General features: G+C 36.9%; 3 protein-coding genes across 7 annotated transcripts in view; 1 reads left to right on the forward strand and 2 right to left on the reverse strand.

Moving 5' to 3' along the window:
* LOC113067202 (transcription factor PU.1-like) lies at positions 1-7,894 on the forward strand. 3 transcript variants are annotated; one of them, XM_026239511.1, is made up of 6 exons: positions 1-320; positions 548-638; positions 795-967; positions 5,411-5,500; positions 5,675-5,828; positions 6,762-7,894. In XM_026239511.1, exons 1-6 carry the CDS (start codon positions 282-284, stop codon positions 7,076-7,078), a joined length of 864 nt encoding a protein of 287 aa, XP_026095296.1. In that variant the 5' UTR covers positions 1-281; the 3' UTR covers positions 7,079-7,894. The 3 variants fall into 3 exon arrangements, with proteins under 3 accessions (XP_026095296.1, XP_026095297.1, XP_026095298.1); XM_026239512.1 differs by having other exon boundaries at positions 5,411-5,479; XM_026239513.1 differs by lacking the exon at positions 5,411-5,500.
* A 1,788-nt stretch (positions 7,895-9,682) lies between these two features.
* On the reverse strand, positions 9,683-25,340 carry clpxb (caseinolytic mitochondrial matrix peptidase chaperone subunit Xb). Of its 3 annotated transcripts, none has more exons than XM_026239514.1 (15): positions 25,123-25,340; positions 24,800-24,868; positions 23,984-24,138; positions 23,793-23,913; positions 22,501-22,652; positions 22,171-22,330; positions 20,105-20,146; positions 19,137-19,313; positions 18,389-18,553; positions 14,591-14,679; positions 13,415-13,579; positions 12,682-12,984; positions 12,260-12,352; positions 11,380-11,486; positions 9,683-10,395 (listed from the first exon to the last, which is right to left on the reverse strand). In XM_026239514.1, exons 2-15 carry the CDS (start codon positions 24,852-24,854, stop codon positions 10,308-10,310), a joined length of 1,872 nt encoding a protein of 623 aa, XP_026095299.1. In that variant the 5' UTR covers positions 24,855-24,868; positions 25,123-25,340; the 3' UTR covers positions 9,683-10,307. The 3 variants fall into 3 exon arrangements, with proteins under 3 accessions (XP_026095299.1, XP_026095301.1, XP_026095300.1); XM_026239516.1 differs by having other exon boundaries at positions 25,118-25,340; XM_026239515.1 differs by having other exon boundaries at positions 25,114-25,340.
* Positions 25,341-25,912: 572 nt separating this feature from the next.
* lrrk2 (leucine-rich repeat kinase 2) overlaps positions 25,913-27,706 on the reverse strand; it is a 38,754-nt gene continuing 36,960 nt past the window's right edge. The window contains exons 50-51 of the mRNA XM_026239517.1: positions 27,536-27,613; positions 25,913-27,141 (exon numbers count right to left, since the gene is read on the reverse strand). Of these exons, the coding sequence (XP_026095302.1) occupies positions 27,014-27,141; positions 27,536-27,613 (206 nt within the window). The 3' untranslated portion in view covers positions 25,913-27,013. The remainder of the gene's footprint in view (positions 27,142-27,535; positions 27,614-27,706) is intronic.

Raw genomic sequence — 27,706 nt, forward strand, 5'->3', positions numbered from 1 at the left:
ATCACGAGTCGTCGCCACATTTGACCTATCAGAGGCCAGATGCTTCAGTGAAGTCAGCATTATCACTTATGGGCAATACAGGAAATTTCGTCTTTCTCACATCAGAACGGTGAAGCTGAAGGCAGAAGAGTTTTAAAACAAGATTTGCCCATTTGAAAAGTGATACCACAGTACAGCACTCTTGTGAAGTAATTTCCACGTTATGCAATATTCTGTAAACAGGTGGGAAACTGTGAGATAGACGCCACAGAAGAAGATACAGTATATGAGTGAAGGGCTTCATGTTGCATTACAGAATGGATGGCTGTGTAATTTCACCTGTAAGTATATGAGAGATTGCATTCTGTTTCAAAAATGTTTCACTTTTCAAGTCAAAACTAGAATTATTTTTATTTGTCTTTCTTTTTTTTTTTTCTTTTTTTTTTTTTTTTGGTTAAAGTGCAATTTAGTTGACCTGTTTATATAAATAGGTAAAAAGCAAAAATGTGTGTGTGGGGGAAGTGGGGGTTTGAAATATTTTTTGATGTATTGATTTATTTATTTTCAGTTGTCAGAAGAATTAATTCCGTATGATCCAGACACTCGGCCAATATATGACTTCTACCCGTATCTCAGTACTGACCCTCAGACTCATCCTGGTAAGTTATGCATAATATATATATATATATATATAATTTCTAGAACACATATAGTCACATATATAGATATTTATTTAAGCTCTCAATTTGTCCAACAACCAGTTTTTAATTCAACTTCAAACTCAATTTGTTCTCCCTTGCTGTTTGTCATGCAAGAAAGTGGCTGGGACTACACAGGCATTCATGGCCATCACGGTGAATTTGAGCCGCCTCAAGGAAACCATTTCACAGAGCTGCATCCCAGCACATACCGCTATGGAGACGTGGAGTCCTTCCATCCATCCGTAGATTCAGGGATGGGAACACTTTTACCTGTTGTTCCTCCACAGGTTAGTTTATCTATCTACTGCATTTACTGATTAGCTATGGCCTTTCAATAGAAGCATAAAATTCAGTAAACTATTATATTCAGTAAAATAAGAAAGATATTAGGATCTAGGGTTAGATAAAAGGTCTGCAGGACTAGTCTAACAGCGTACTGTAATCAGAGAAAAGGTCTGAAAGAACGAAATGATAAAGAAAAAGAAAGAGAGATGGGCAGGATGTGAGTGGAGGAGACAGACTGATTGCTCAACACTGTCTTTTCCTGACTAAAGGCTGTTGCTGCTGCTGCACAATATATGCACACTCTTACACAAGATATGTGAGCGAGAGACCATCACAGTCATGAAGCAGCTCGTACCACAAATTAACTAACCCCAAATGTTTGAATGATAGTGTATCAGGGTTTCCCTAAATAAATCAATCAATAAATACAGCAGCGCAACTGTTTTCGACATTGCTAATTATAGATAAAATTTCTTATATACATTTTTATTGAGCAGCAAAAGACTGGAGTAATGATGCTGAAAAGTCAGCTTTGATCACAGCAATCAATTACATTTCAAAATACAGTCACACACACAAAATAAAGGCATTATAAAATTAGGCTTACTTATCCATAAAATTTAGCTTCCATTCTTCCTAAACCACTTAAGCACAAACCCCACCACCATACATTTATGAAGGTTTAATTGGTCATGTAAATGCTAACCTCTAACCGTAACCTAAAGCCTAACATTTTATCTACGCCAGGTGTGACAATTGTTGCGCTGTGCCACAATAACTAAAGGCTTCCTACACTGAAAATGTCAAATAAGTTCTAAATCCATTCTTACTGCTGTCGAAAATATCTATATATATGTCCATGCACTACTGAGATAAAATTGATCTTCAGTTTACTGTCAGTGTCAAATTGCATTAATTTTAGGCAGTATAACTAATTATAATGGGTTTGCTTTGATTTTCTCATGTTTGATTTATCTATGATTCTTTGGAATCCATGAAGTCTGAAATTTCCCACTGCTTCACTGAGTTGACCAATGAGATTGACTGTGAGCTGATGTTTGCGCTTAACTTGTTTGCAAAATACACCAAAATAGAAAAATAAAAGTTATTCAGTAAAAAGATTATCTTTTCTGCAGTACTGCTCAAATCTCCTTTGCACTCATGTTTGATTCAAATATGCCTCTTAAGATGTGTTGTGCCAGATTTGGTTTCAAAAATCATTGGTACTCTCTTGTCTGATTTCTGTATTGCCTTTCATCTAAATGGTGGTTGCTCATTCAGAACATCAATCCAGTTCCTTCCTCATGATAACTGATGACATCAGTGAAGGAATCAAAGCTGACCACAGGGTCTGTACAGAGGACTTGTCTGGTTCTTGTGCTGACGGTTGTTGAGGTGATGAAGTCTTTGAAGAGATATGTCTACAGATATGGCTACATTTACATCAGAATAAGAATGAAACAGGCTAATATTAGCGTAGATGCCATTCTTCTTACGATGTAAAAAGTATATTGGGTGTTATGCGAAGTGTTCCCAGTTCCGGTTGAAGTTAATGCAGCCTAACAATTCTTTCAAGTATTTGAATTTTAGAAATGTGTGCTGTGTACTGTATGTGCCAGGTTAAAGAGATTGGTCTTTAATCTAGACTTAAATTGACTTTGTTAAAATGAAAGTTTGGGTGCAAGACAGGAAAATGATCTGCTGCCCGCAGTTGATTTTGATATTCTAGGTATTATCAAATGGCCAGAGTTTTGAGATTGCAGAGGGAGTGAAGGACTATAATGTAAAAAGAGCTCACTCAAGTATTAAGGAGCTAAACTGTTCATGGCTTTTTAAGTAATTAGCAAGATTTAAACCTGTGTAATGTTGTCAGAACTGGGCTAATATAGAAATGTAGAGCTTAGTATCATTGACATAAAAGTGAAAACTAAAACCATGTTACCTGATTATATCTTCCAAGGGAAACATGTAGAGGGTAAAAAACAAAGGTCCTAGTACTGAGCCTTGTGGTACTCCTAACCTTGTGATCGATATGATACCTCATTATTCACTGCTATAAATTGCTGATGGTCAGATAAGCACAATATAAACCATACCAATGCAATTCCACTAATGCAAAATAATTTTCTAGTCCATTCAAAATAATGTTGTGGTCGATATTGTCAAATGCAGTGCTAAGATCCAGCAGCACTAATAGGAAGAGGAGCACCATTAAATTGGGATTTTTGCTCACTTAATTCCAGAAATATATTTTTAACCAATCACCTGAGCTGTTACACTATGTGTAATTGGCCATAGTAAAATGGTGTCCGGACTTAGGAATAGGAATACATATCACACAAGGGATTACATGCATTTATCTCTTTAAATTCGGCATGAAACAGAAGTAGTTTTTGTCTTTTTTTTCTACTTTGACATCTATCCGAATGAAACGGCATCTGAAATAAGAGGGTGGGACTTGATTTCGTCCTTTGGGAAATGATTAGATTGTTGGATGTTGGGGTGTTGCTAATAAAATGGAGGCAGAACAGAATGCCAGTTTGCAGTTAGTTGTGAGGGGATTTTTCTCCACTGGATTCACCAGTGACACCCTAGCATGAAGACATTTTTTATTTATTGAAGATGGTGATGACGAGGATGATCAATGGCAAAAAACCTACCTAACAGCGCTCACAAGAGAGATAGAGAGACTGCCTGAATGACCGAGCATGTCCTCAATTGTCCTCAAAAAAAAAAAATAGTTTTTGATATCCTAAGAGTAATGTTTTGGATATATCCAAATATCCTTTAAATTTTTAGGCGTAGTGTACACCCCCATGGCTTGCACCATCACTGCTCAATGCATTGATCACCCAGCCCCCCACCAGCAGCATTTACCCCTCATGTCACTAGCTCCGCCCTTGCACCAAAGCTCGTGACCGGAAGAGAAGATGTGTCGTTTTGAGGGGGAGGGGAGGTTAACGTTTTTGATTAAAGATTACTAGGGCACATGAATGTATATATATATATATATATATATATATATATATATATATATATATATATATATATATATATATATATATATATATATATATATATATATAATGAAGTGCACGGATAAATTATTTATAATATACACTAAACTACAGTATTCCATGCAAAAATAAGAATTTTCCATTGTGTTTCCATGGTGACTTTAAATACATTTAAAATAAGTTAATAAATAAAATAACTTAATATAAACTTTCATTTTAGATGTAATATAAATATAATTAAATAGTAAACAGGCATAATAAAAAGATTACTAATGCACTAAATGTTTTTGTGTGATGGGATTCTGCCAATAGAAATGAAACTTTGTGGTTCTCTGGTATGATTTGGAAGCAAACATGATGTGCACTTGATTGGTAAATCTGGGAGCATGGCATTGTGTGTCTCTTTCTGTTGACAGTTGAGTTTTTGTACTTCCTCTTTCAATGTAAAGTAATTTTGTGGTTTCCAAATATTTGATACTTATACAAGATCATGCAAAACCAGCATTTTTTATTATTTTTTTTGCATGAAAATAAGTGTGGGGGAATGTCCGACTGATACACTAATCACAAAACATTGCCTGATCATTTGCATTTGTTTGATATTTTTCTTTATATTTTGCATTATCCAATATCCAATGAAATTACAATGTAAACAAGACATAACATTTTTTAACCATTACACGCTTTAGCAAACAAATGCCAAATTCTCAAAAATCACGAAATCTTATTTGTACATTTTCTATGACCTGCTCATGGCCAGTGAAGATTAGGTTTAGAAAAGATCACACTTTTGATGAAAAAAAATGTCATGTTTTGGCAAACTGATTGTGAATTCTTATGAAATTGTACAATTAAATTTATTTAAATTTTTTTATGACTTGCTCACGCCCCACTGAGGATTTTGTTTCGGGGTGCAGGTTCATACTTTTTAAATTAAAAAGTTTGTTTTCATGCATATTGCCACTTGGTGGGAAATTTGTGGGAAATTCTACGACCTCATTCGTATGTTTTTGGATGATCTGCTCAGGTTAAGAGGTGCAGTTTCCCAATTTTTTTTTTATTACAAATCATATATTTTTTTGTCTGTTTTGGAAAATTGGTGACAAATTCATACAAATTTGTACAATATCATTTGCAGGCTCATTAATTACTAAAAATCACATTTTCGTATGTTTTGGGAAACTGGAGATGAATTTGTTTGAATTTGTACCATCTCATTGGTAAATTTTGAGTTTGTATGAGTTTATTTGTACATTTTTGTATGACCTGCGCACATCTCACAGAAGGTTAGGCTTAAGGGTGGTTTAGGCTGTGGATGCAGGTTGGGTGGCATGGTGCCTCAGTGGGTACCACTGCTGCCTCAAAGCAAGAAGGTCCCCAGTTTGACTCCTTTCTCTGTAGAGTTTGCATGTTCTCTCTCCTTCTCAGGTGGTTTCGTCAGGGTGCGCAAGTGGATTGGATGCAGTTAATTACCACAGATGTGTCCCAGCTCTGAGAGTTAGTGCACCCTCAGTACTGGTGAATTTATACAAAATTACGACTTCATAAGAAAAAATGTAAAAAATTAAAACTTGTACCGAGTTGGTTGATAGCATTCATTGCTTTGATTATATGTGTCCCTGTGTCAGGGTTAGCATAAGGAGCCACAGAAGCGTTAAGGCAAGTCTGATGATTGTTGGTCTATCTCTACAGTATACTTATGTACCCCATACAATGTACCAGCGGTCCCCTGTCCCCCACTGCAGTACTGATGATGAGGACCCCGGGGGACGCAGTCCACCCTTTGAGGTGTCCGAGGGTGAGGAGGACAATGACAAACACCCAGGCATCTCCAGCACTCTATCAGGTGAGCTACAAACAAAAATGTGTCTTAAAGGGTAAGTTCACCCAAAAATTTTAATTAGACTGTGTTTTATTCACCTTCGAAGCATCCTATGTGCATACGACTTTCTTCTTTCAGACAAGTCCAGTCAGAGTTATATATATATATATATATAAATACTGGCTATTCCAAGCTCTATTGTTGTAGTCAGTGACTGTTGCAGTTGAACAGTCTAAAAGGCAAAAAAAAAAAAAAAAATCCATATTTTCAAACACTCCAGCGGATGACACAGCACATCTGCACATGCCTCTGAGATATGCTATTCTCACGAGTTCGTTTATAAGAGCAAATGGAAAACCAGTCATATTGAAATCCTCTGACATTTTTCTTTCCAAATCCTCGGTTTGTACTTCTGATTCATGACTGGCGTTTTGTTTTGTTCTCTCTCTACATTCGTCACTAATCACGCAACACCGATGTCCTTACATAATCCACTGCAATGACATCCACTTATGACAGATAAGGAAGTTATTACGTTTTGAAACATGGATTTTTTCTTACAAAAACACAAAGATTCGCTACAGGAGGCTTTTATTCACCTCGGAGCCATCATGTGTGGCATGCTTTATTTCGGATGTGCGCGCTTTATTTGACGACTTTTGGACTGTTCAACTGCGACATCCGCTGACTGCAATGACAGAGCTTGGAATGGCCAGGACAATTTTTTATAAAACTCCGGCTGGATTCATCTGAAAGAAGAAAGTCATATATACACCTAGGACGCCTCGAGAGTGAGTAAAACACAAGTTCATTTTCATGTCTGTTGAGCACCATCAAAATGAAGTGTTACTCAGATCTTAAATCATACTCAAGCCACAATAAAAAGTTTGTTTTGTTATATTTGGTATCAAAAGTGGCGAGCCTTCCAGACTTTAAACTGAATGTAAACTTCTACAGGAAACAAACGGAAAGTGCGCCTCTATCAGTTCCTCCTGGACCTCCTGCAGGACGGAGACATGCGGGACTGCATCTGGTGGGTGGACCGAGAGCGAGGCATCTTTCAGTTCTCCTCCAAACACAAGGAGATACTCGCCGGCCGCTGGGGCCAGCAGAAGGGCAACCGCAAGAGAATGACCTACCAGAAGATGGCCAGGGCCCTGCGCAACTACGGCAAGACCGGCGAGGTCAAAAAGGTGAAGAAGAAGCTGACGTACCAGTTCAGCGGCGAGGTGCTGAGGAGGACGACTACGGAGAGGAGGCAGTATCATCACTGAAACCCTGGACACAAAACATCTCGTTCAGATCCAGTGTCTCTTACCTACAATATTAATAATAATAATAATAATATTCTCAGATTCTCTCCTGCCATTGTTCTCCAGCAAAACATGTAATCTCAGGGATATGTTATATGTAAAGGTAAATCAGAGATATATAATATTTGAATAGCTGACAAATGGATATGGACAATAGACATTTTTAAGGTTAAAGTTAATGTATTTTTAAAAGAGTACATGCTTCCAGGTTTCAATGCTGTCACTATTTTCCTAAATTGTGTTGATTTCATTATTGTTACATTTCAATTGGCCAGTGGTGTGACAAATGCATTTTGAAAGGTATAATATTTCATGTGGTCTCTTAGTTAATATGCTTATGAAAACTGCATCTGCAATAATAATAGCATTGTAACAATCCAATTCTAATAATAATGTTACACTTCAGGACGTTTAAATGTATTCGGCTATTTTGACACATTTTGACTTCCATATGCTTCATCCACACAAATAAGCAAAGCTTTAACTTATTTTATGCTTAAAGATCTGTCATTATATTATGCAGAGTCATCACACCGCTGAATTAATGAACCTGGAAGTCCTCCTTTAAAATAGCTTATTTACTTCCTGTTGGGTTCAACAAAGATCCTTAAGAGATCCAAGACTGTTAAAAAGTGATTTTGTGAGTCACAACATATAAATCACAAAGAGCATTTGTGAAGAAAAACAAATTTATATCTACCTTGTTCATTTGGACATTTCTGGATTTCAGTTTGTGATATAAACAGCCAAAGATTAAAACACAATTTAAACAGATAATTTCATGGCTTGTATTTTTTTTTTTTTTTTAGCATGGATGCATGAAAGTGACAGTAAAGACAGGAAACGTTTGAGCTTTAGTCCAATGACAATCATTCAAGAAGTTCTATATGAATAGAATTATAGCCATTCTTTTGGTAGTTGTTAGAAAAAAGGTGGGAAAGATTTGGGACATACTTGTCCCATGCTGTACTAGTCTAATTTATATAAAGTATGTAATTAATATATAAATTGACAAATAATGCTACCAGATTTGTTTTCTGGTAACATTATTTTTCAATTTACATATTAATTACATACAGTACAGACCAAAAGTTTGGAAACATTACTACTTTTAATGTTTTTGAAAGAAGTTTCTTCTCATCAAGCCTGCATTTATTTGATAAGAAATACAGAAAAAAACAGTAATATTGTTAAATATTTTTACAACTTAAAATAATAGTTTGGATTTGAATATACTTTTAAAAAATAATTTATTCCTGTGATGCACAGCTGAATTTTCAGCATCATTCCTCCAGCCTTCAGTGTCACATGTAACATCAGTCGATCACATGATCATTTAGAAATCATTCTAATATTCTGATTTATTATGAGTGTTGGAAACAGTTCTGCTGTCTAATATATTTGATCAATAAAAGGGTAAAAAGAACTGCATTTATTCAAAACAAAAAATTCTAATATATTTTATTTACTATCATTTTTTATCAATTTAACACATCCTTGCTGAATAAAAGTATTGATTTTATTAAAAAAAAAAAAAAGAAAAGAAAATTACTGAACCCAAATTACTGACCAGTAGTGTATATTGTTATTACAAAATATTTATATTTTAAAAACATAGCTTCTTCTTTTTTTTTCTTTTTATTCATCAAAGTATCCTAAAAAAGTATCACATGTTCTGAACAAATATTAAGCAGCAGAACGGTTTCCAGCTTTGATAATGAATCATCATATTAGAATGATTTCTAAAGGATCATGTGATAATGATCCTAAAAATTCAGCTTTGCATCACAGAAATAAATGATAAAGTATAATAAATTTAAAAACAATTATTTTAAATTGTAATAATATATCATTTTTTCTGTATTTTTGATCAAATAAATGCAGGCTTGATGAGCAGAAGAAACTTCTTTCAAAAACATTAAAAATAGTAATGTTTCCAAACTTTTGGTCTGTACTGCATGGGACAAGTATGCAAACTGGTTAATAACAACTATAATTCACATCTAGTTTTTACCACATTGCAAGTTTTTACCGTTTTTGTTTATGCAAGTCAGATTTCCTACTCAGGCTTATTGTAATAATTTGCCATTTTGATAGGTCTATGAAGTTAATGGTGATCCTAATATATTTCTCCTTTGAACTATACTTTCAATTACTTTATAAATAGAATAGTTTGTCAGACCATGATATAAACTGGCAATCCATAAAGTTACATTTCTAGAAATTACAATAATGTCTAATCTATGGATATTGCTCTATGCTGCCACCCAGAGGACCATCATACATGAACATGCCCCACATACAAAAACAAATGATTCACAGAACTTGATTTCACTGCTCTTTAGGGCTTTTCCAAAGTCATTTTCATCAGTACTCAGTTTCTGTTTTGAACAGGGAAAGAAATTGTGGGCAGGAAAATAAAAAAGAGGGCAAAAGAGAAATCTGTAAATGATAGTGCCGTCGTCTGATTTGTGTGTGTAGAGTTAAACAGAAACAGAAATGGGATTTGAGAACAAGGACACAGCTACTAAAGCAACAGGAAGTAAAAATCATAGCACTAGCAAATGTATGCAACTTTTGTCCGATTTATTATTATCATATTGTTTTTGTTCAGTTCTTAAGTTAACAGCCGTCTCAAAACAGTAAATCCTAAAAATTACATGTACATAACAGGCTTATGCTGTAGAATTGAACGTCATGATTAAAACAGAGGCATAAGAAAATATTCCACATGTGTGAAATCAGTGCGGAAACAGGACATATGTCACAGGTGTATCATGTACCAGAAATACTAAAATTCATCATTTTGAAATTTCACATAATCTGTATACTTCTCTTAAAATGTTCACACACCGACAAAAAGCAATAAATCACCCACTAACTTCTTAATGAGTATAGAACAATTATCTTTAGACAGATAGAAGTATCATCAATTGCCAGAGATTGACAATAAGATGGACCTCCACTATGTTAGTGTATGTTTTTTTAAATAACACTTTTCATATCTCTCTATTTATGGTTATTAATTGCACCATATTTAATGTAATACATAATCCAAATGTTGTTCATTGTGCTGGTATTTAAGAATCCACAAACACTGCTCTTTGTTTAGGTCCAGCTGGAAGGGCTTCATGGTGATGGCATTTTTCGGTCTCGAGCAATAATGATGTGATGTGCAACAGCTTCCCGTTCAGTTATTGGCGGCATCAGCATGTCTGGGCCAGTTGTCTTCCTCGGAGGCACAGTCAAACTCTTCCTCTGTTTCTTTGGGAGGAGCTCTGGATCACAAACACACACACAAATTAAAAGTTTATTTTGCACATTCTTATTGGGGGTCTTGGCTCAAAAAACTGACTATGGAGCCACTAAGAACTAAAAGGAAGCAAAAAGTCAAAGGAGTCGCCAAATTACAATATCACTCATTACAGGTGGATTTACTGAAATGGCTGATAAAAAAAAAAAAAAAGAGATCTGAAGATCTGAAAGGTTTGGATAATCACACTTCAAATTAGGGCTGCACGATATTGGGAAAAAATGACATTGCGATAGTTTATTTTTCTGCGATATATATTGCGATATGAAATCTAATCTAATTTTTTCTTACAAACAAAAATGGGGTGAGCACACTTACATTCTCAATTTAAATTATTTAAACATCGACACCGTCATTTCAATTGATTAATATGCGTGAAGGAGAGAGAGCAAGACAGCGCTCGTGTTGTTTGAAGATTGTGAGCATGCGGACGGGGCTCGCTCTGTCTCTCTCTCTCTCTGTCTCTCTCTCTCTGTCTCTCTCTCTCTCTCTCTCTCTCTCTCTCTCTCTCGCGCGCGCTCTCTCTCTCTCTCTCTCTCTCTCTCGCGCGCGCTCTCTCTCTCTCTCTCTCTCTCTCTCTCGCGCGCGCTCTCTCTCTCTCTTTCTCTCACTCTCTCGCGCGCGCGCTCTCTCTCTCTCTCTCACTCTTGCGCGCTCTCTCTCTCTCTCTCTCACTCTCGCGCGCGCTCTCTCTCTCTCTCTCTCTCTCTCACTCTCATTCTCGCGCGCTCTCCGCGAAACACATTCGTCAAGGGAGCAGCTGGCCCGTACAGTTAATGAATAACGAATCAACTAGGACAGCCTACATCACACATCCTGCGATGTGACTATCGTGGATTTGTACTTCGCGATATCGATGCTTAAACGACACATAGTGCAGCCCTACTTCAAATCACACTTCATGTAAAAAAAAAAAAAAAAAAAAAAAAAAAACTGTAAAAACTCGTACCTAATGTAACGTGGTCCACATTTGCCCTGTATCACCTCCTTAGTCAGTTCCACAGCAATGATGTCAGATTGAGGCACCTCAAACATGGGCTCCAGCAAGAGCTTCTCCTGAAAGACCAGAGAAGACACACACATCAGAGATGCGCTAGAAGCATTTACAGCAGAGATGTCCGGTGCTGCTCCTGGAGTGACACTATTTTGGAGTGTTTAACTCCAACCCCATTTAAACAACACCTGAAGCAGCTTCTCAAGGCCTTTAGGATGAACCTACAGACAGGGGTGTTGTGGTAAAACCGCAGCTAAACTCCATAGGACTTCCGATTTATTCCTCCCATATCGCACATATTGTATATGACCCCAAAACAGGAAAAAGTGCATGGATTTTGATATGTGGAAATAAATCTTATTTCAATCGGATACATGCATTTGCGTCTGCCGTATGAGGGCAGATCGGATATTCTCGATGGATGCTTTTCCAGGTCAGTACCAGCAGTTTTGCCAAGTCTGTGGCTTTCCTGCAGGATTGGGATTATTTTACACTGTAGCCATGGGTTGTTTTTTAGTGCACAGGTTAAAGTGATCTCTCCCCCTCACTATTTACACAGAAGGGGATTCCTCACCGCACAAGAAACCAGTGAAAAAAAAAAAAAAACATGATTTGGCTAGTTTAGATTAGCAATTGGGCTGGTTTTGTCACTGGTAGGTTACTTTTTAAAGAAGATTTATGCCGGTCGTCAGAAACAAATTGGATATAGTCAAATCAAAATTGGGCTTCAAGAACTGCAGTGTAAATGTGTCATTACAGAATTGATTTCTAAAAGAATAAGACGACAAGGGCAGAGAGGCAGATGTTGAATGAGGTTTTGATTCTTGTTATTTACCATGATGGAGCGGAGACCCCTGGCTCCTGTCTTCCGTTCCAGAGCAAAACGGGCAATTGCTCGTAATGCATCTGGGGTTACATTCAGCTCACACTGAAACAAAAAAATAAAACAAAAAACAGAAGATGATTAACTAGACTTACTACTGCCCTAGCAAGAACCACTAAGGAGCATGAAATATGGGTTACCATGATGTTGGTTGGTGTACTTCAGGGGTGTCTGATCCTGCTCATGGAAGGCTAATGTCCTCCAGAGTTTAGCTCCAATGCTTACTAAACACACCTGAACCAGGTAATAAAGGTCTTCAGACTCAAACTTTCAGAAAAGTGTGTTGGAGCAGTTTGGAGCAAACTCTGCAGGATATTGGCCATCCAGGAGCAGGACTGGACACCCCTGGTGTACATGCAGCATGATATACATACTTTATCCATACTGAAGAGGGCCTGATACTGAGGGACCACTGCATTACGAGGTTCTGTAAGGATCTGCACCAACATCTCCTCATCCAGACTGTGCAGTGGCACCACCACAGGCAGACGGCCCACAAACTCTGGGATCATGCCGAACTCGATGAGGTCCCGTGCTTCAACGTTCCGCAGGAGCCGGTCCTTTTCCTCAATCTCTGCCATTGCGTCCACTTCATTTCCTGAGCTGTTGGCCAGATCTGCAGCTGCTGCAGCTCTACGCCCTTTGCCCAGGTTAGAAGGAGAGCCAAATCCAAGATACTGCAGGGGACATCAAGAAAGTGTAGCATACTGATAGTCAGATAATTGATGAAGAACCAGTAAATAGTTACCCTGTAGAAAAAGCCTACTGTTGTGGCCTAATGGTTAGAGATTCAGACTCATAGTCCAAAGGTAGTGAGTTAGAGTCTCGGACCAGCAGGGATTGTATGTGTGGGGAGTGAATGTACAACGCTCTCTCCCCCCTTCAATACCACGACTGAGGTGCCCTTGAGCAAGGCACCGAATCCCAAACTGCTCCCTGGGCGCCCCAGCATAAATTTCTGCCCACTGCTCCGGGTGTGTTCACAGTGTGTGTGTGTTCACTGCTGTGTATACTTTGGATGGGTAAAATGCAGAGCTTGAACTCCACTGATGGGTTACCATACTTGGCTGTGTGTCATGGCACTTTTTTTTTTTTTTTTTAAATCACCTTTTCGTTTTTCCTACGGCTGACGATCCTGTCCAGCCCATTGAAAGCACCTGATGCCACAAACAAAATGTTGGTTGTATCCACTTGCACTGTCTCGCCTCTCAACTTTCTGCTGTTCTTCTCTGGAACATTAACAATTGTTCCCTCAAGCAATTTCAGCAAACCCTGCAGAGAAAAACAGAAACATCAACATTCAAAGAAACTACACAATGCAAAAAGGTTCAATTTTGCTGGAGCTTTCTGTTCTGCAGTGAATTGCCACATTATTCTGTTTATCCTACTACTCTTTGCTGATTTGTTTCCTACTTCACAGGTTGATCCTTCAAGATTATCTTAGAAGTGAGGAATACATAAAATCACAACAGCTAGCCACTGGGGTACCTCAAGGTTCAGTTCTTGGTCTGCTTCTCTTTTTGATATAAGCAATACAGCTGGCACCATTAAGAACTGTTTTTCCACCTATTAAGTTTAACCTTTCTATAACAAATCAACACAATATCATTATTCAGCTGGTCATGACAGTAACAACACCAGCTAGGTCAGCTTGATTCCCAGCTGACAGACACAGACTGATTACTAGACTACCTGGTCATGCAGATTAGTACTCTTTAGCATCAAGCTTAGACCCTTCCTGTCTTTCATTCCTGCTGCATATGTGCTTGTCATCTCAAATGCAGATTGCTGTAATGCACTGTTGGTTCACCATCTGGCATGTGAACCTCAACATGATTCAGAACGCTACGGTACATCTGGTCTTCAATGAACCCACAAACTTCTGTGTGCTATTAGTTGCCCATGATGTCTGGAACTGTCAGGTCTGGATTCCGTGTGTAGCAGCCTTTATTACAGATCCTTTTTTTTTTTTTTTGCTAATGTTCATATTAAAAAATGATGATTTACAATGTTTTCTAACCACATACAATATAACAACTTTCCAGAGACCAGTTATTTGTCTGTCCACAGGTCAGTTCATGTAGTCCAGGATTTGTTTGCTGGACAATCTCTTTCTTTCTTTCTTTCTTTCTTTCTTTCTTAAATTATTACCTACATACCTACCTATCTAATAAAGTATTATTACTGTATGTATTAGTATTTGAAAACCACCTTTCTTATATTTTTTATTTGTAATCATAGAGCTTTGGCAAAGATAAATGTGGCTGAAATATAATCACAGACCTGCTGAACTCCTTCGCCCCCGACATCTCTCAGCTGATGAATTCCAGGCACACTGCCAATTTTATCCACCTCATCGAGGAACACTATGCCTGCAAGAGAATGACAAATGAATGATAAATCACAGAGCTCCAAATAGATAGGGTTAATATTTTAAAATAGTAAGTTTACTTAGAAAGAGGAATCAAAATATTTCAGTGAAATGTTCAAAGGTCAAGCATGGAGGCGGTTCTGTTCCTCGTAAAGAAAGATTATAACATTGCTTTATTTATTATTATGTTTATTTATTTTTTTATTGAACAAAATATAAATTAACAGCAACAACTTGACTGTATATATGCTGTATACGCACATACAAGAAAAGAAAAAAGACAGAAAAAAAAATACTTTTTATAAATGTATTGATGAGGTATTTTTACATGAACAGAGGTAAGTTATATCCATAGTTTCATAAACTGTGATTAGTTAAATGTCCTTCTGTTATTGTGGGAAAGATGCTGACAAGATGTGCCAATCAGGTCCACCAACAAAACTAAAACGGCCTCCAGACCCAGAGAGCTTATACATTACAGAAATTATAGGAATTAATACATAATGATTTCGGAATTGTTTTTGTAACCGAGGGAAGAATGAAAGAGGCCAAATTGTTCTTTAATATCTTCTTATCAATACTACGACCACTACTACCTCCGCCACCAATAACAATAAAAATAGTAATAATAGCAATAATAATGGTAATAATGTACTAATGGTAATAAAGTATATAAAAAAGAAATGAAACAAATTATAGGATATAGGAAAACGTATCGGTAACATATGTAACCTTGGTTCCCTGAATAGGGAAGGAGATGCTGCGACAGCGGTCGCTATGATTGATTGCAAATAAATGCACAGACACTATTTAAACTGAACAGAGATGACATCACTGAATTCAATGATGAACTGCCTTTGTCTTTTTGCATTATTGACACACTGTTTTCCTAATGAATGTTGTTCAGTTGCTTTGATGCAATGTATTTTGTTTAAAGCGCTATATAAATAAAGGTAACTTGACTATGGGAAAACCTTCGGTATGAGTTTCTATAAATAACGCGAAGAGTAATGGAGATATGATCCCTCGCTGAAGCTGGAATGGTAACTATATTATGCTGTTTATTATAACAGATGCTAATGGAGTTTTATATAATGTTTTAATCCAATGTATAGAGGAATCTCCAAACCCAATTTTCTTTTTAAGTGTTGTGTAAAGACATTACCAACTGACTTGATCAAAAGCTTTTTCTGCGTCCAGTTATATCATATACGATTATTCATTTTTTTCTTGTTTGGTTAACATATATTCATTATATTGAATAATGATCTGGTATTGTTTGATGACTGTCGTACTTTAATGAAACCTGTTCAGTACGGTTGGATGAGGGATGAAATGACTGATTCAAGACGAGTGACCAAAGCTTTACTTATTATTTTAAAATATGTATTAATAAGAGATAATGGGCAATAACTAGTGCATAATGTTGGGTCTTTATTGGGTTTGAGTATAATTTTAATTAGTGCTATGTTCATTTGAGCTGGAATAGAAGAAGCTTTTTTCATTTCAGTTGTAATTTGCTTAAATAATGGAGATACAGTCGACTAAAAGTGTTTCTATAATTCTGGAGGGTATCCATCTAAACCTGGGGCTTTAAAGTCGAGGGTCTGTTTATACTCCATTTCTGATACAGACTCATCTAATGATCTCTTTGGGTCGATGTTAAATTGTTAATGGTGCTGTATGTAGAATTGACACCAAGTGGTTGAACTAGGTATTGCAGTCCAAATTCGAAATATTGGAGAGTGTTTTTTTTTTCTCTGTGACCCCTCCTTCTCAGACTTGATACCCACTTAGGTTGCCAGACTGACGACACCAAGAGGAACGAGCACAGGAGACGATCAATGAAATGAAATGCACTGTTTTCCTCCAACTGGCAACCCGGGGTGCTGAAATACAATTGGATAAACTGGCGGTGGGCAGGTTTCACAAACCAAAACAACTTCAGACAATCTGGTCCTGAACGCACATTTTCAAAAGAAAATAACTGATTGTAGCATTGTTTTCCAGATAAGCAAGTATGTTAACACGTTTCTTAAATATATGCGTACATATTATGGTATATTTATGCTTTAATTGAGTCAAAAACTTGTACAGGACCTTTAAGGAATGAATTAGTGTCTTTGATTTTCGGATCTTTGTCATTACTGTAGAAATACTTATGGAAATGGGGAGTAAATGGGGAATTGGGGAATTAGGGAGTTGTTTGTTAAGAAATAATCCAGAGGAATTATGAAATTATGAAATATGATTTATGACATTGCTTATTAAATGAAAATGCTACATATAACGTGGTATTGTTTTAGTGAGCAGTAGGGTGGTTGCTTCAGAGGAATGCAGAACATAAATGTACAAAGTTACAGAATCTGTTCATCAGTCTGACCATGTTCAGCTCCATCAAACCACTGGTTACTAGGGATGGGTATCGTTAGATTTTAACGGTATTACTACTCTTACCGATACTGCTTAACGGTCCGGTACTTTAACTGTATTCTTATCGGTACTTTGTGTTGTGTTAGGCAGTCGAAAACTTTGCATTTCACTGCCTGCACATAATGCACTTACATGCAAAAATGTTGTTGCACTTATGACAACCAGTGTTGTCTGCATCAACTCTAGTGAAGTATAACCACACTTTGGAACGTGTTGCTCTCTCCGCCATCGTCACTCTTTGTATTAAGCAGGAGTTTTGGTACTAAAAGGGGCCGTTCACATATCACATCTAAAAACGCGTGGAATATGCTAGGCACGCCGCTTTCTGTTTTTTTTTTTTTTTCAATTCCTTCGGGCACTTGCGCTCCTGAGGAGTCTGCCGTTGCTAAGCAACCATGACCTCCTCTCTCCATGGAGACACGGAAATTTTAGCAATAGATAAATGGATTTACAGCACTAAAAACTGCTTGCAGTAGCACTGCTACTAAATTAATTAAAAAAAATCTCCATACAGCTATCAGCTGTTCCTTCATCTGAGCTTTCAACGTTGTTACGGAAAAGCTGAGGAAGTTACATGACCTGCGCTGCGATTGCGGCATTAAGAAAAAAAGCGCGTCGCTTCCATTATGAGCGCGCATATCGTGCGCCTACATTTGAAATAACGAACTTGAGTGATATGTGAACGGCCCCTTATGCGTGTGTGTGCGCCGCTCTCGTTCTTGTTGTGTGTATGTGTGTGTGTGTGTGTGTGTGTGTGTGTGTGTGACACACAGACAGCCTCCGTGGCGCACACAAGAGATCTCTTAGATCTCACAGACAAACGTCTGAATATGATCACACATTACAAATGTTTGGTAAGACAAAATGTGCACGATAACATTATTAAGCAAATCTCTTCGCCATCGTCACTCTTTATTATTAAGCGGGAGTTTTCATACTGTTATGCGTGTGTGTGCGCCGTGCTCGTTGTGGTGTGTGTGACTGAAAGACAGCCTCCGTGGCGCACATGATAGATCTCGCAGACCTCACAGACAAACGTCTTAATATGATCGCACATTAGAAATGTTTGGTGAGATAAGATGTTTTTCCCCTCCAGTACCGAAAGCAGAACCGATAGCGTCAGATCTTACCGATACTACGGTCTTTCATAATTTAGCCCCGGGGCCAGTTTAATACGGGGTTTTGGTACCATCCCTACTGGTTACTACAGTCAAATGTGTGGGTTTTTTTTCTTTCCAAGATGAAATACATGAAATTGTGAAGACTGAGAGTCTGACCTTGCTGTGCTTTCTCGACTGAATAGTTGGCGTCCTGCAGAAGTTTGGCAATAACAGATTCAATGTCCTCGCCTACATATCCCGCCTGGGTCAGGGTGGTACAGTCGCAGATGGCGAAGGGCACATCCAAGCATTTAGCCAGAGTCTGGGCCAGCAGGGTTTTACCTAGGAATGTCAACAATATCATGTCAAAATATTTCAAAATACAATGTTTCAAAATACATCAAATATGAACATTTCCTTCAGTTGACCAAACGTCACACAGATGTTTTATATTGAACATTTAACACTAGTTTAGCGGTTTTCTCTCATAAAGATTATAGTACGATCACCTACTTGCGATTCTGTCTTTAATCCTAATGCTAAAATATCCTAAAAAGATAAATCACACAAATAAATCCCCGGATCATACTTCATAATATCTAAATCAAAACATTTATCCTCAAAAGCACAAATTGTTTGTTAAATTGACATGAAAATACTGAAGAAAACATAAGAAAACAATAAAAATAGGCTCCATTTTCATGAAAAATAATAATAATAATTTATGTTTAAAAAAAAGGGGTGTTTTTCATGACCCAAAAATATAGATTGGATACATATTTATCAAAAGCCATTCATGTTTAGGCAGCTGGGAATTTAATTTGAATGGCAGATCCTCATCTCTTTTGGGATGCCAGCAAAAATACACCAAATATTATTCAAACTGGCCACCAGTTAAAGAGTTGTGTGGAAAACCTGTACTAACCTGATCCAGTAGGTCCCAGCAACACAATGTTGCTCTTTTCCAGCTTAATATCAGTGTGGGCGGAGTCAAGCACGTCCCTGCCCCTTTTGTCTTGAGGAGCTTGCTGAGTGGTCTGCTGCTGGACCGACGCACCCAGAGCGTTGCCACTGGGACTGATGCCAGCGATCTGAAGCAGCTCTGAGGAAAAAAAGCCAATCCACTTCTCAACCAGTGCACATGACTCCACACCAATTTTGCAGTCAACGCTGATTTTACCCAGAATGCCTGTGAGCTAAATCTCTAAAAATATGAAATAACCTTCCTCTCCTTTCAGTCAAGTGTGGAGTGTGCTATTTGTTTTTAGAGGAAAAGTTCTGGAACTTTCAGTGAGTGAAAAATAAATAAATAAATAAAAACAGAATTGTGGATGTTCTACAAAATATCTAAATTCATTTTAGGAAGGAATTAAAATAATTATTAATTCTGGGTGAACTATTCCTTTAGTAAAGTTTCTAATCTCAAAGCCATTTCTCATAAATTCACAGCTAAATTACTTGCTTGCTCATATCTTTCTTTCATATCTCAGGATCTAAGTTGAGCTAGTGGTCACTATTACACAACCAGAATGATGTCATCAGAACGGCCCAGTTTCCAAGCCCTGTCCAGCGTGAGCCAGACCCGCAGGTCTCCTGCTGGCCCACGTCCACACTATTAATAAGAACCGAAAGCACAGAAGCCCCAGTGTGAAATCTGCAGGGCCACAGACCATGACAGCCGTAACTAGGTCATTGTGACACTTTATCCAACTTTGTGGAGGTCAGCGACGATCCCAGCTGTGCCCCGACACAAGCACAGAGGATTGATGTGTGTACACATAAACATGAGTCGTGTTGTGTCCGTAAATGTCACTGTTTGTACAACAAATCCAACATATGTGGCCATATAGTTCTACTGTGTGTGAAAGTGAAGTAAACAAAACAGTCACTTACTTGTAAACCTGTATTCATCTTCACGTCTTCTGATCTCTAACTCTACGGAGAAAAGGACAGTTAGTTTAGCACGACATCTAGCGCCACAAAACGAGTTGTGTAACAGTGACAGCAGGGGGAAGTTCAGATCTTTACGCTGACTCTAGCTTTAAGAGCCTAAAATACACTACCGGAAAAAAACTGAACAGTGAGCTGAAGAACAGGGAAGGTACGGACTGAATTACAGCCTTTATCAGTAATAAACTACCATTCAAACATTTAGGGTCAATACATCAGCATGTCAGCCCGATTTCTGAAGATCACTGAAGACTGGAGGAATGATGCTGAAGATTCAGCTGCGCATCACTGGAATGAACTACATTTTTATTAAAGGGGGGGTGAAATGCTATTTCATGCATACTGAGTTTTTGACACTGTTAAAGAGTTGGATTCCCATGCTAAACATGGACAAAGTTTCAAAAATTAAGTTGTACGTTTGAAGGAGTATTTCTGTTCCAAAAATACTCCTTCCGGTTTGTCACAAGTTTCGGAAAGTTTTTTTCGAGTATGGCTCTGTGTGACGTTAGATGGAGCTGAACTTCTGCCGGAAGAGCGTGCGCTCCCGTACAGCAGATCACTGAGAGCACAACAGACTTCACTGATCAGAGCGAGAGCGTCGCCAAATGTCACAAAAGAAGTGTGTTTTTGGTTGCCAGGGCAAGACAACCCTGCACAGATTACCAAAAAACACACAGCATTAAGGGACCAGTGGATGGAGTTTATTTTTACAGAGCATCAACGGAGTTGTGCAAGTGTTTGTGTTTGTTCCCTGCATTTCGAAGATGCTTGTTTTACAAACAAGGCCCAGTTTGACGCTGGATTTGCACATCGTTTATTTCTTAAGGATAATGCAGTCCCAACGAAAAAGGGTCACGATCGTGTGTTGGAACCACAGGCGGTGAGTAAAACTGCTTCAAATATCTCTGTGTTATTAACTTAGCTATCGGCGCGTAAGCACATCAAGTAAACAACATGCAATGTTGTCATCAAACTGCACTTTCCACATGTACAGCTTAAAAAAAATATATATATACACAGTTTCAGTACATACCACATAGAGACGTCGTTGCTGATGCTGCTCTTGTTAAATTTCAGCCTCTGGATCTGATTCTGGATCATAAATAAACGGCTGAATCTGACTGTAAGCCATGGTTTGTTTTGGATGATGGTTTTTCCCTCACGGTAATGTCACAGTTTCCACATGCTCTCAACACAAAAGCCTACTGGCTCTCGTGATTCTTTAGCTCTGCCCACACGTCACGCCTCTATGCGCTCGTGTTTTTCCGGGAAAAATCGGTACAGACTATCTTTCTCTTATGAATATAATAAAACTAAAGACTTTTTGGAGTTATGAAGGATGCAGTACTACTCTATAGGTACTCAAGATTAACAGGATATTGAGTGAAAACCAGCATTTCACCCCCCCCCCCCTTTTAAATATTAAACAGAAAACCAATAATAAATAATATTTCTAACCAATTTAACATTTAACAGACTCTTGAGTTGATTGATTGCAGCAGCCAGTTTGAAACAATTCGAGAAATCATCAACTTAAATAGAAAAGTTTAAATCATAAATAATGTGTCTAAAGATATAGTGTTCTTTGAAAGCTAGTGGCCAAATGAAATGTCTGTTAAAATCCTTGCAACACTGACTATGAAAAATCTGTGCGGATATATTTATTATGATTTTTGTTGCCGATCCAAAATGAATGAATTCATTATCCTGTATTTACGATATGTTGTGCTAATTCACTGAATAACAAGGTGGAAAACATTTCAACAAAACCTACAGAGCTTTAGAAGCAGTATTTATTTTTCATGCATGCATCATTTTTAGCCATTTCAGATCATATAAATATTGAGATTTACTGAATGCTGTTGAAAGACTAAAATTAGTGGTAACATTTTACTGTAAGATTCGTAAACACTAGCTACCAAAGGCATTGAACAACATTTCTTATAGCTCTTAACAGCATTCAGGTATTTCTTTAATGAATAAATGTCAGATTATGATATTTAACAAACCTCTGGGAGAGAGGGAGCTCTGTTTGTCTGTTTCCGCTTGCTGTCGGCCTGCAGCCGGGAGGTTGTTGTAGATCCGTTTGTAATGATTATAGACGGCCACGGCCAACACTTTCTTGGCGTATGACTGGCCGACAACATATTTGTCGAGGTAGGCATAAATCTAAAGAGGTTGAGACAACAGAAGCCCATGTGAGAGACGTTTACTGCATTTCTAAGAACGGACGTCACTGGGTTAGCTTTGACTAGCTTACTTTCAAAATGTGGATCTAATTACACAAAGATGAACTGAAGTTAAGGTAATAACATCTGGACGGTGTGATGGAGTCGAACCTTTTTCGGAGGTGGAGGGGGTTTCTGAGCGACTGCAGATTTACCATGCTCCGAGCTCTCTGCTTCCTTGTTCAAACTCTTCTTGGAGTCGGTCTCAGACAGAACCACGAAGAAATGATGGCACTTTTCACATTTCACAAACCGCGTGGAGGCTGTGTGGAGCAAATACAAGGCAGTGGAATAAAGTTCTTAGCATTTGTAAATCTTGGGACGTGAACATTTCTTTCTAATATTGTTTGAGGAGTTATTATAGCTCATATATCATACTGATTCTCCGTTATGCACAGACTCTATTGGAAGAGAGCTGAACTGGATGATGACATCACAGGCTTTAGCTGAAAGATGTCTCTATTTTCCTGTTTGACACTGTAAAGCTGCTTTGACACAATCAGTATTGTATAAAGCGCTATATGAATAAAGGTGACTTGACCTGAAATTAGTTTTGCTTTAGGGCCTAGAACGTACTTTTGTTTTGACGCAAAATATTGTACACATTTTTTTACAAAATGTCCAGGTCAGTGGCATGACATTCATTCTTTGTCCGACCTATTATTTATAAAAATATACATTGTATTTATTAATTGCATTTTTAATGACTTGAATACAGCTAATTTCTGAATTAAAATTAATTTTTATATTTTTAATTATGTTTTTTTTATATTTTATCTTTTTTGTGAAAAAAAAAAACTTCAGGGTTGTCATTTAAAATGACAATTTTAACAAAACTTCTGAATAATTAATGACATTTGTAAAAAAAAAAAAAAAAAAAAGAAAAAAAAGAAATAAAAAAAATCTAACTAAATAAAAAATAAATACAATTTAATTTGAAAAAATTCTTGAAAAAAATAATGTATGGGGAATGTTCTTACTTTTTACATTAAAAATTGCAAAAAAAATTGCAAAAAAAAAAAAAAAACTATTAAAAATAGCATAGACATTTTTAAAAACCATATTGAATCAACATGAATACAAACAAAACAAACACACACAAATCCAGACACACACACACACACATATATATATATATATATATATATATATATATATATATATATATATATATATATATATATATATATATATATATATATATATATGTGTGTTTTCTTTTTTTTTAAGAATTTGGCAAATGTGCTTTAAATTGGATTTTTTATTTAATTTAAAATCTTTTGCCTTTTTTTTAATGGCACGATTGACAATTCTGTAAATGTTATTAATTTATGTATGTAGTTCTTTTTAAAACCTAAGATAATGAACATTCAATACTGGTCGGTGGAAAGAGTGATACTTACACACTAAAGTCTCCACGTGTGTGCAGGGATCTCCACATTTGGGACATCTCAGTTGACTGCCACCTTTCCCTGACCCTCCACTGCCTGACGCCCGCTTCCCACCCGCCTCACCTACACCCTTCTGCAAGACACCATCAGTAACCATCAATATCTCACATTACACAAACACTGACAAAAAGACTGAAATGTACCTTTCCGCCATCGCCGTCTCGGGGTGTGCTGTCTTTAGAGGCGAAACACACCGCAGTGTGTGAGAAGGATCTCACGCGCACAAACGGAGGTAGATGAACTTCTTCACACGCTGGTCTCGTGTGGCTGAAGAGCTGAACACGTGAAGAGGAGAAACCTGCCAGCAATAAAAATACATCTGATGGACTCGCATTTCATCCGGAAGCGAGGTTTAGAGATAAAAACATCTTAATGATGGATCTGTTTCTTACAAATGATGCAGGTTTCACTTAACGAGACATTAACTGATGGACTGTGATGTTTTTATCAGTTTGGACTCTCATTCTGACGGCACCCATCCACTGCAGAGCATCCATTGATTAGACAGTGACGCAATATTACATTTCTCTAAATATTTTCAGATGAAGTAATAAACTCATCTACATCTTGGATGGCCTGAGGTTGAGTACATTTTCAGCTCATTTTCAGCTCATTTTTGGGTGAAGTATTCCTTTAAGTATAAATTATTTCTCTTTTAATAGCATGTTTAAGTGCACTTAGCTATTGTTTTAAACACCAGGGTACTGTATGCAAACTAATTATTTTTTGGAAAACAAATAATAACATTATTTGGAAATGTTAACTATGAAGAAACGTCCTCAGACCACTGAAGATTTTTATCTTTCCTGGTTGACCATGACATACATTACACAAACAGGTTTTAGAAACAAGGAGATAAACTGTTATCTGGTCTGCTGATGAGAGCAGTGTTGAATGTGACGTTACTGTAACAGTTCTTCAGGGTTTTAACGGTCTTTGAGAGTTAATGGGTCACTCACCTTTATGAACTGACTTTATAATCACCCTCACCGCAGGTCTGCACGAACAAGACATATTTAAAACCAAATCTGATGGGGAAAATAATAAAAGGCCAAAGTAAATACACACACATATAGTAGTGCATACTGCCTCTACAAATAAATAAAGTTGGAAAGTGCTGTCACATATAATTAGTAACTGTCAGACATGATCTTAACCGAAAATAAAAAGCATGAATACAAGCATTAATTTGTTTTTGTTACGGTCTATGGTATTAATGTAATGCAGTAGCGCTCAGCTACACATGCGCTCCTGTGAATGATGGCAGACATACTTAACTTACTGAAACTGTGTCCGAGTTTCCTCTGAAGCAGTTGTTTTCTTCCAGTAAGCACATCTAACAGCGGGATCCGAGCGGAATAAAAGCTTGAAGCGATTTCATACCAGTGTCAGTTGCTCTCAGAAATGATGTTATACAAAGTTTAACGTTGATCAGTGTGATATAACCTCTGCTGTCACGAAGTGTGTCAGCGTGACGTACATGGCCAGATAGAGCTGTTTGTGTCACATGACACTGAAGGGGCGGGGCCATCGAGCGGCGAACTTTATTAGCTGTTCGTGATTGGTTCTTTGCTATCAGCGCAGAGAAAAGTAACAGGTGCAACGTGTGCGCGCAGTTAACGTTACCAGTAATTCACAACACCTACAGCAAATAACAAAACTGACCAATGCATTAGAAAAACAAGTGCAGTGAGGAGTTAAAGAAAGAGAGCTTTAGACCAGGGGGTTGAGCACGTGACTCTTTTTCTGGAGCTGTTCTGTTTTGTCAGGAAAAGATCACCGCGCCGCACGTTTTCTGCTGTTTTAATGTATTCAAAGTATTTCTCGATTTCTAGACTAATCATAATTAAATATTATTACAATTATTTGCTACGGGGTTATTTTTTTATCATTTATATTAATATTTAATAGAGATATCAATATTATCATTTCATACATATTATACGTATATTTATATTATTTATTTATTTATTTATTTTTGTCAGATTCCTAATACGTTTTAAAAACTAATAATAAGCAGAAAATATTTCTTACAATAATGGAAAATTAATTATGAAAAAATAAAGTTGTAATACAAAATGACAAAACATATTTTATTAAAAACATGCTTGCCATACAACATACACATATAAATCATCAATAATCACTGCACTCCCACAACTCAGAAACACAAACAAACAACAGCAAAAGGTCACATCTGTAACAAAAAATATTATCATACTATCTTTATATATGGCTTGTTGTCCAGTTATATTTTGTTGTTCTTGGTTTTACGAGGTTATAAACTTAACTACAGTTACTGAACTAAAAAAAAAAAGAAATAAAGGTTTTTAATCAGTGACTTATTGTTGTCATTAAAGATCTCTTGATTGTAATTCATAAAACGTCAGAGAATGTGTGTAGTGTAACTTCAATATCTTATTGTTTAAAATTTAGCAATGGATTACTCATAATGTAATTTCCATACAATTAACACATATTTCATAGACTTCATTATCAATTATGGATTTTGAAATATTTGCATTTGTCAGTCTGATTACTAGCACTAATGTGGGATTCCTTCAAAAAGTGCAAGAAGATTTCATAATCTTCAGTTGTTTTTACGACAGTGATGCTAGTTACCGTTAGCAGTTTGTCCATTGAGCTCCCGTGATGCTAACAGTAGCAGTAACTATGTTATTCTAGTGAAAACTAAACATAAAACATTTGCATAAACGGTTTTAGATATATTTTTGATAAATGATGGCTTTCTCCTATATTCGCATGGCTTCATATCATGAATAAATACTATAAAATAATAAAGCTAACGCAAGTGTTTGCAATTTTGGTTGTCTACCTTACATCAGTTTCTGTATAATCCAGACACATCAATGCAGAGCTACATACTGTATGAGATGTCACAAAAATAAATGTTTCCCTTGACTACATAAGATAACTTTTCACACTAACTGCATTTTCACATGGGTCCCTTTTCAAAACAGTAAAGGTTCGCTTGCATTAACTGTTGCTCAGCAAAATCATCGTTTCAGTCAAAAACATCTGGAATTTGTGTGAATTGACCGTGTGGACCAACAGAAACATGCTTAATTTGAGAGTGAGTTCTGTGTGAGCGGAGCCTCGTTCTAAACAGTAATGTTACATGACAGGAAGTGATGCGCACACAGAGAGGCTGATCAGTTGTGGAGTGTTTCTCTCATTTTGCTGGTGATCTTGTCTCGTAGTTCACAGTGTCTGATCAGATCTCGGCTCTCCAGAGGAAGTGAGCTGCTCCACACCGTCAGCACTGAATCCTCAGCTGGGACTATCACAAACACATGCAGAAGCAAATGTTGCTTCGTTGTTTTGAGATAAAATGATCTTCATGCAATGAATGAGCTGTATGATTCTAAAGGTCAGAGGAAGAGCGTCTTTTCCACACAATTTGATACTAAAATTACAAGTGGACTTGAACAACTGAACTAAATTAATTCATCAGATAATTAGAATAATGAAAATGAAATAATGTTTCAAACTAAAACAAATAATAGTTGTTATAACTTCAATCTTCAAATTCAATCTATATTTACATTTAATCATTTAGCAGACGATTTCATCCAAAGCGACTTTCAAATGAGAGCAATAGAAGCAATCAGACCAACAAGAGAACAACAAGTGCCATGACAAGTCTCAGTTATATGTATCTGTCATGTTCTTACCTTGTGTTTTGATTTGGTCTTGTGCCATTCGTTGCCGTCTACCCAATACTAGAATAACATTCTTTCGGTTTAGTGTGTCTGCAAAAGAATATTAAGCAATTATATTTAAATATTTAATAATATTTAAATATTTAATAATAAAAAAAAAATAATCAATCAATATTTCTTTAT

The sequence above is a fragment of the Carassius auratus genome, chromosome 50, assembly GCF_003368295.1.
Source record: "Carassius auratus strain Wakin chromosome 50, ASM336829v1, whole genome shotgun sequence".
In the NCBI taxonomy this organism is placed as follows: domain Eukaryota; kingdom Metazoa; phylum Chordata; class Actinopteri; order Cypriniformes; family Cyprinidae; genus Carassius; species Carassius auratus.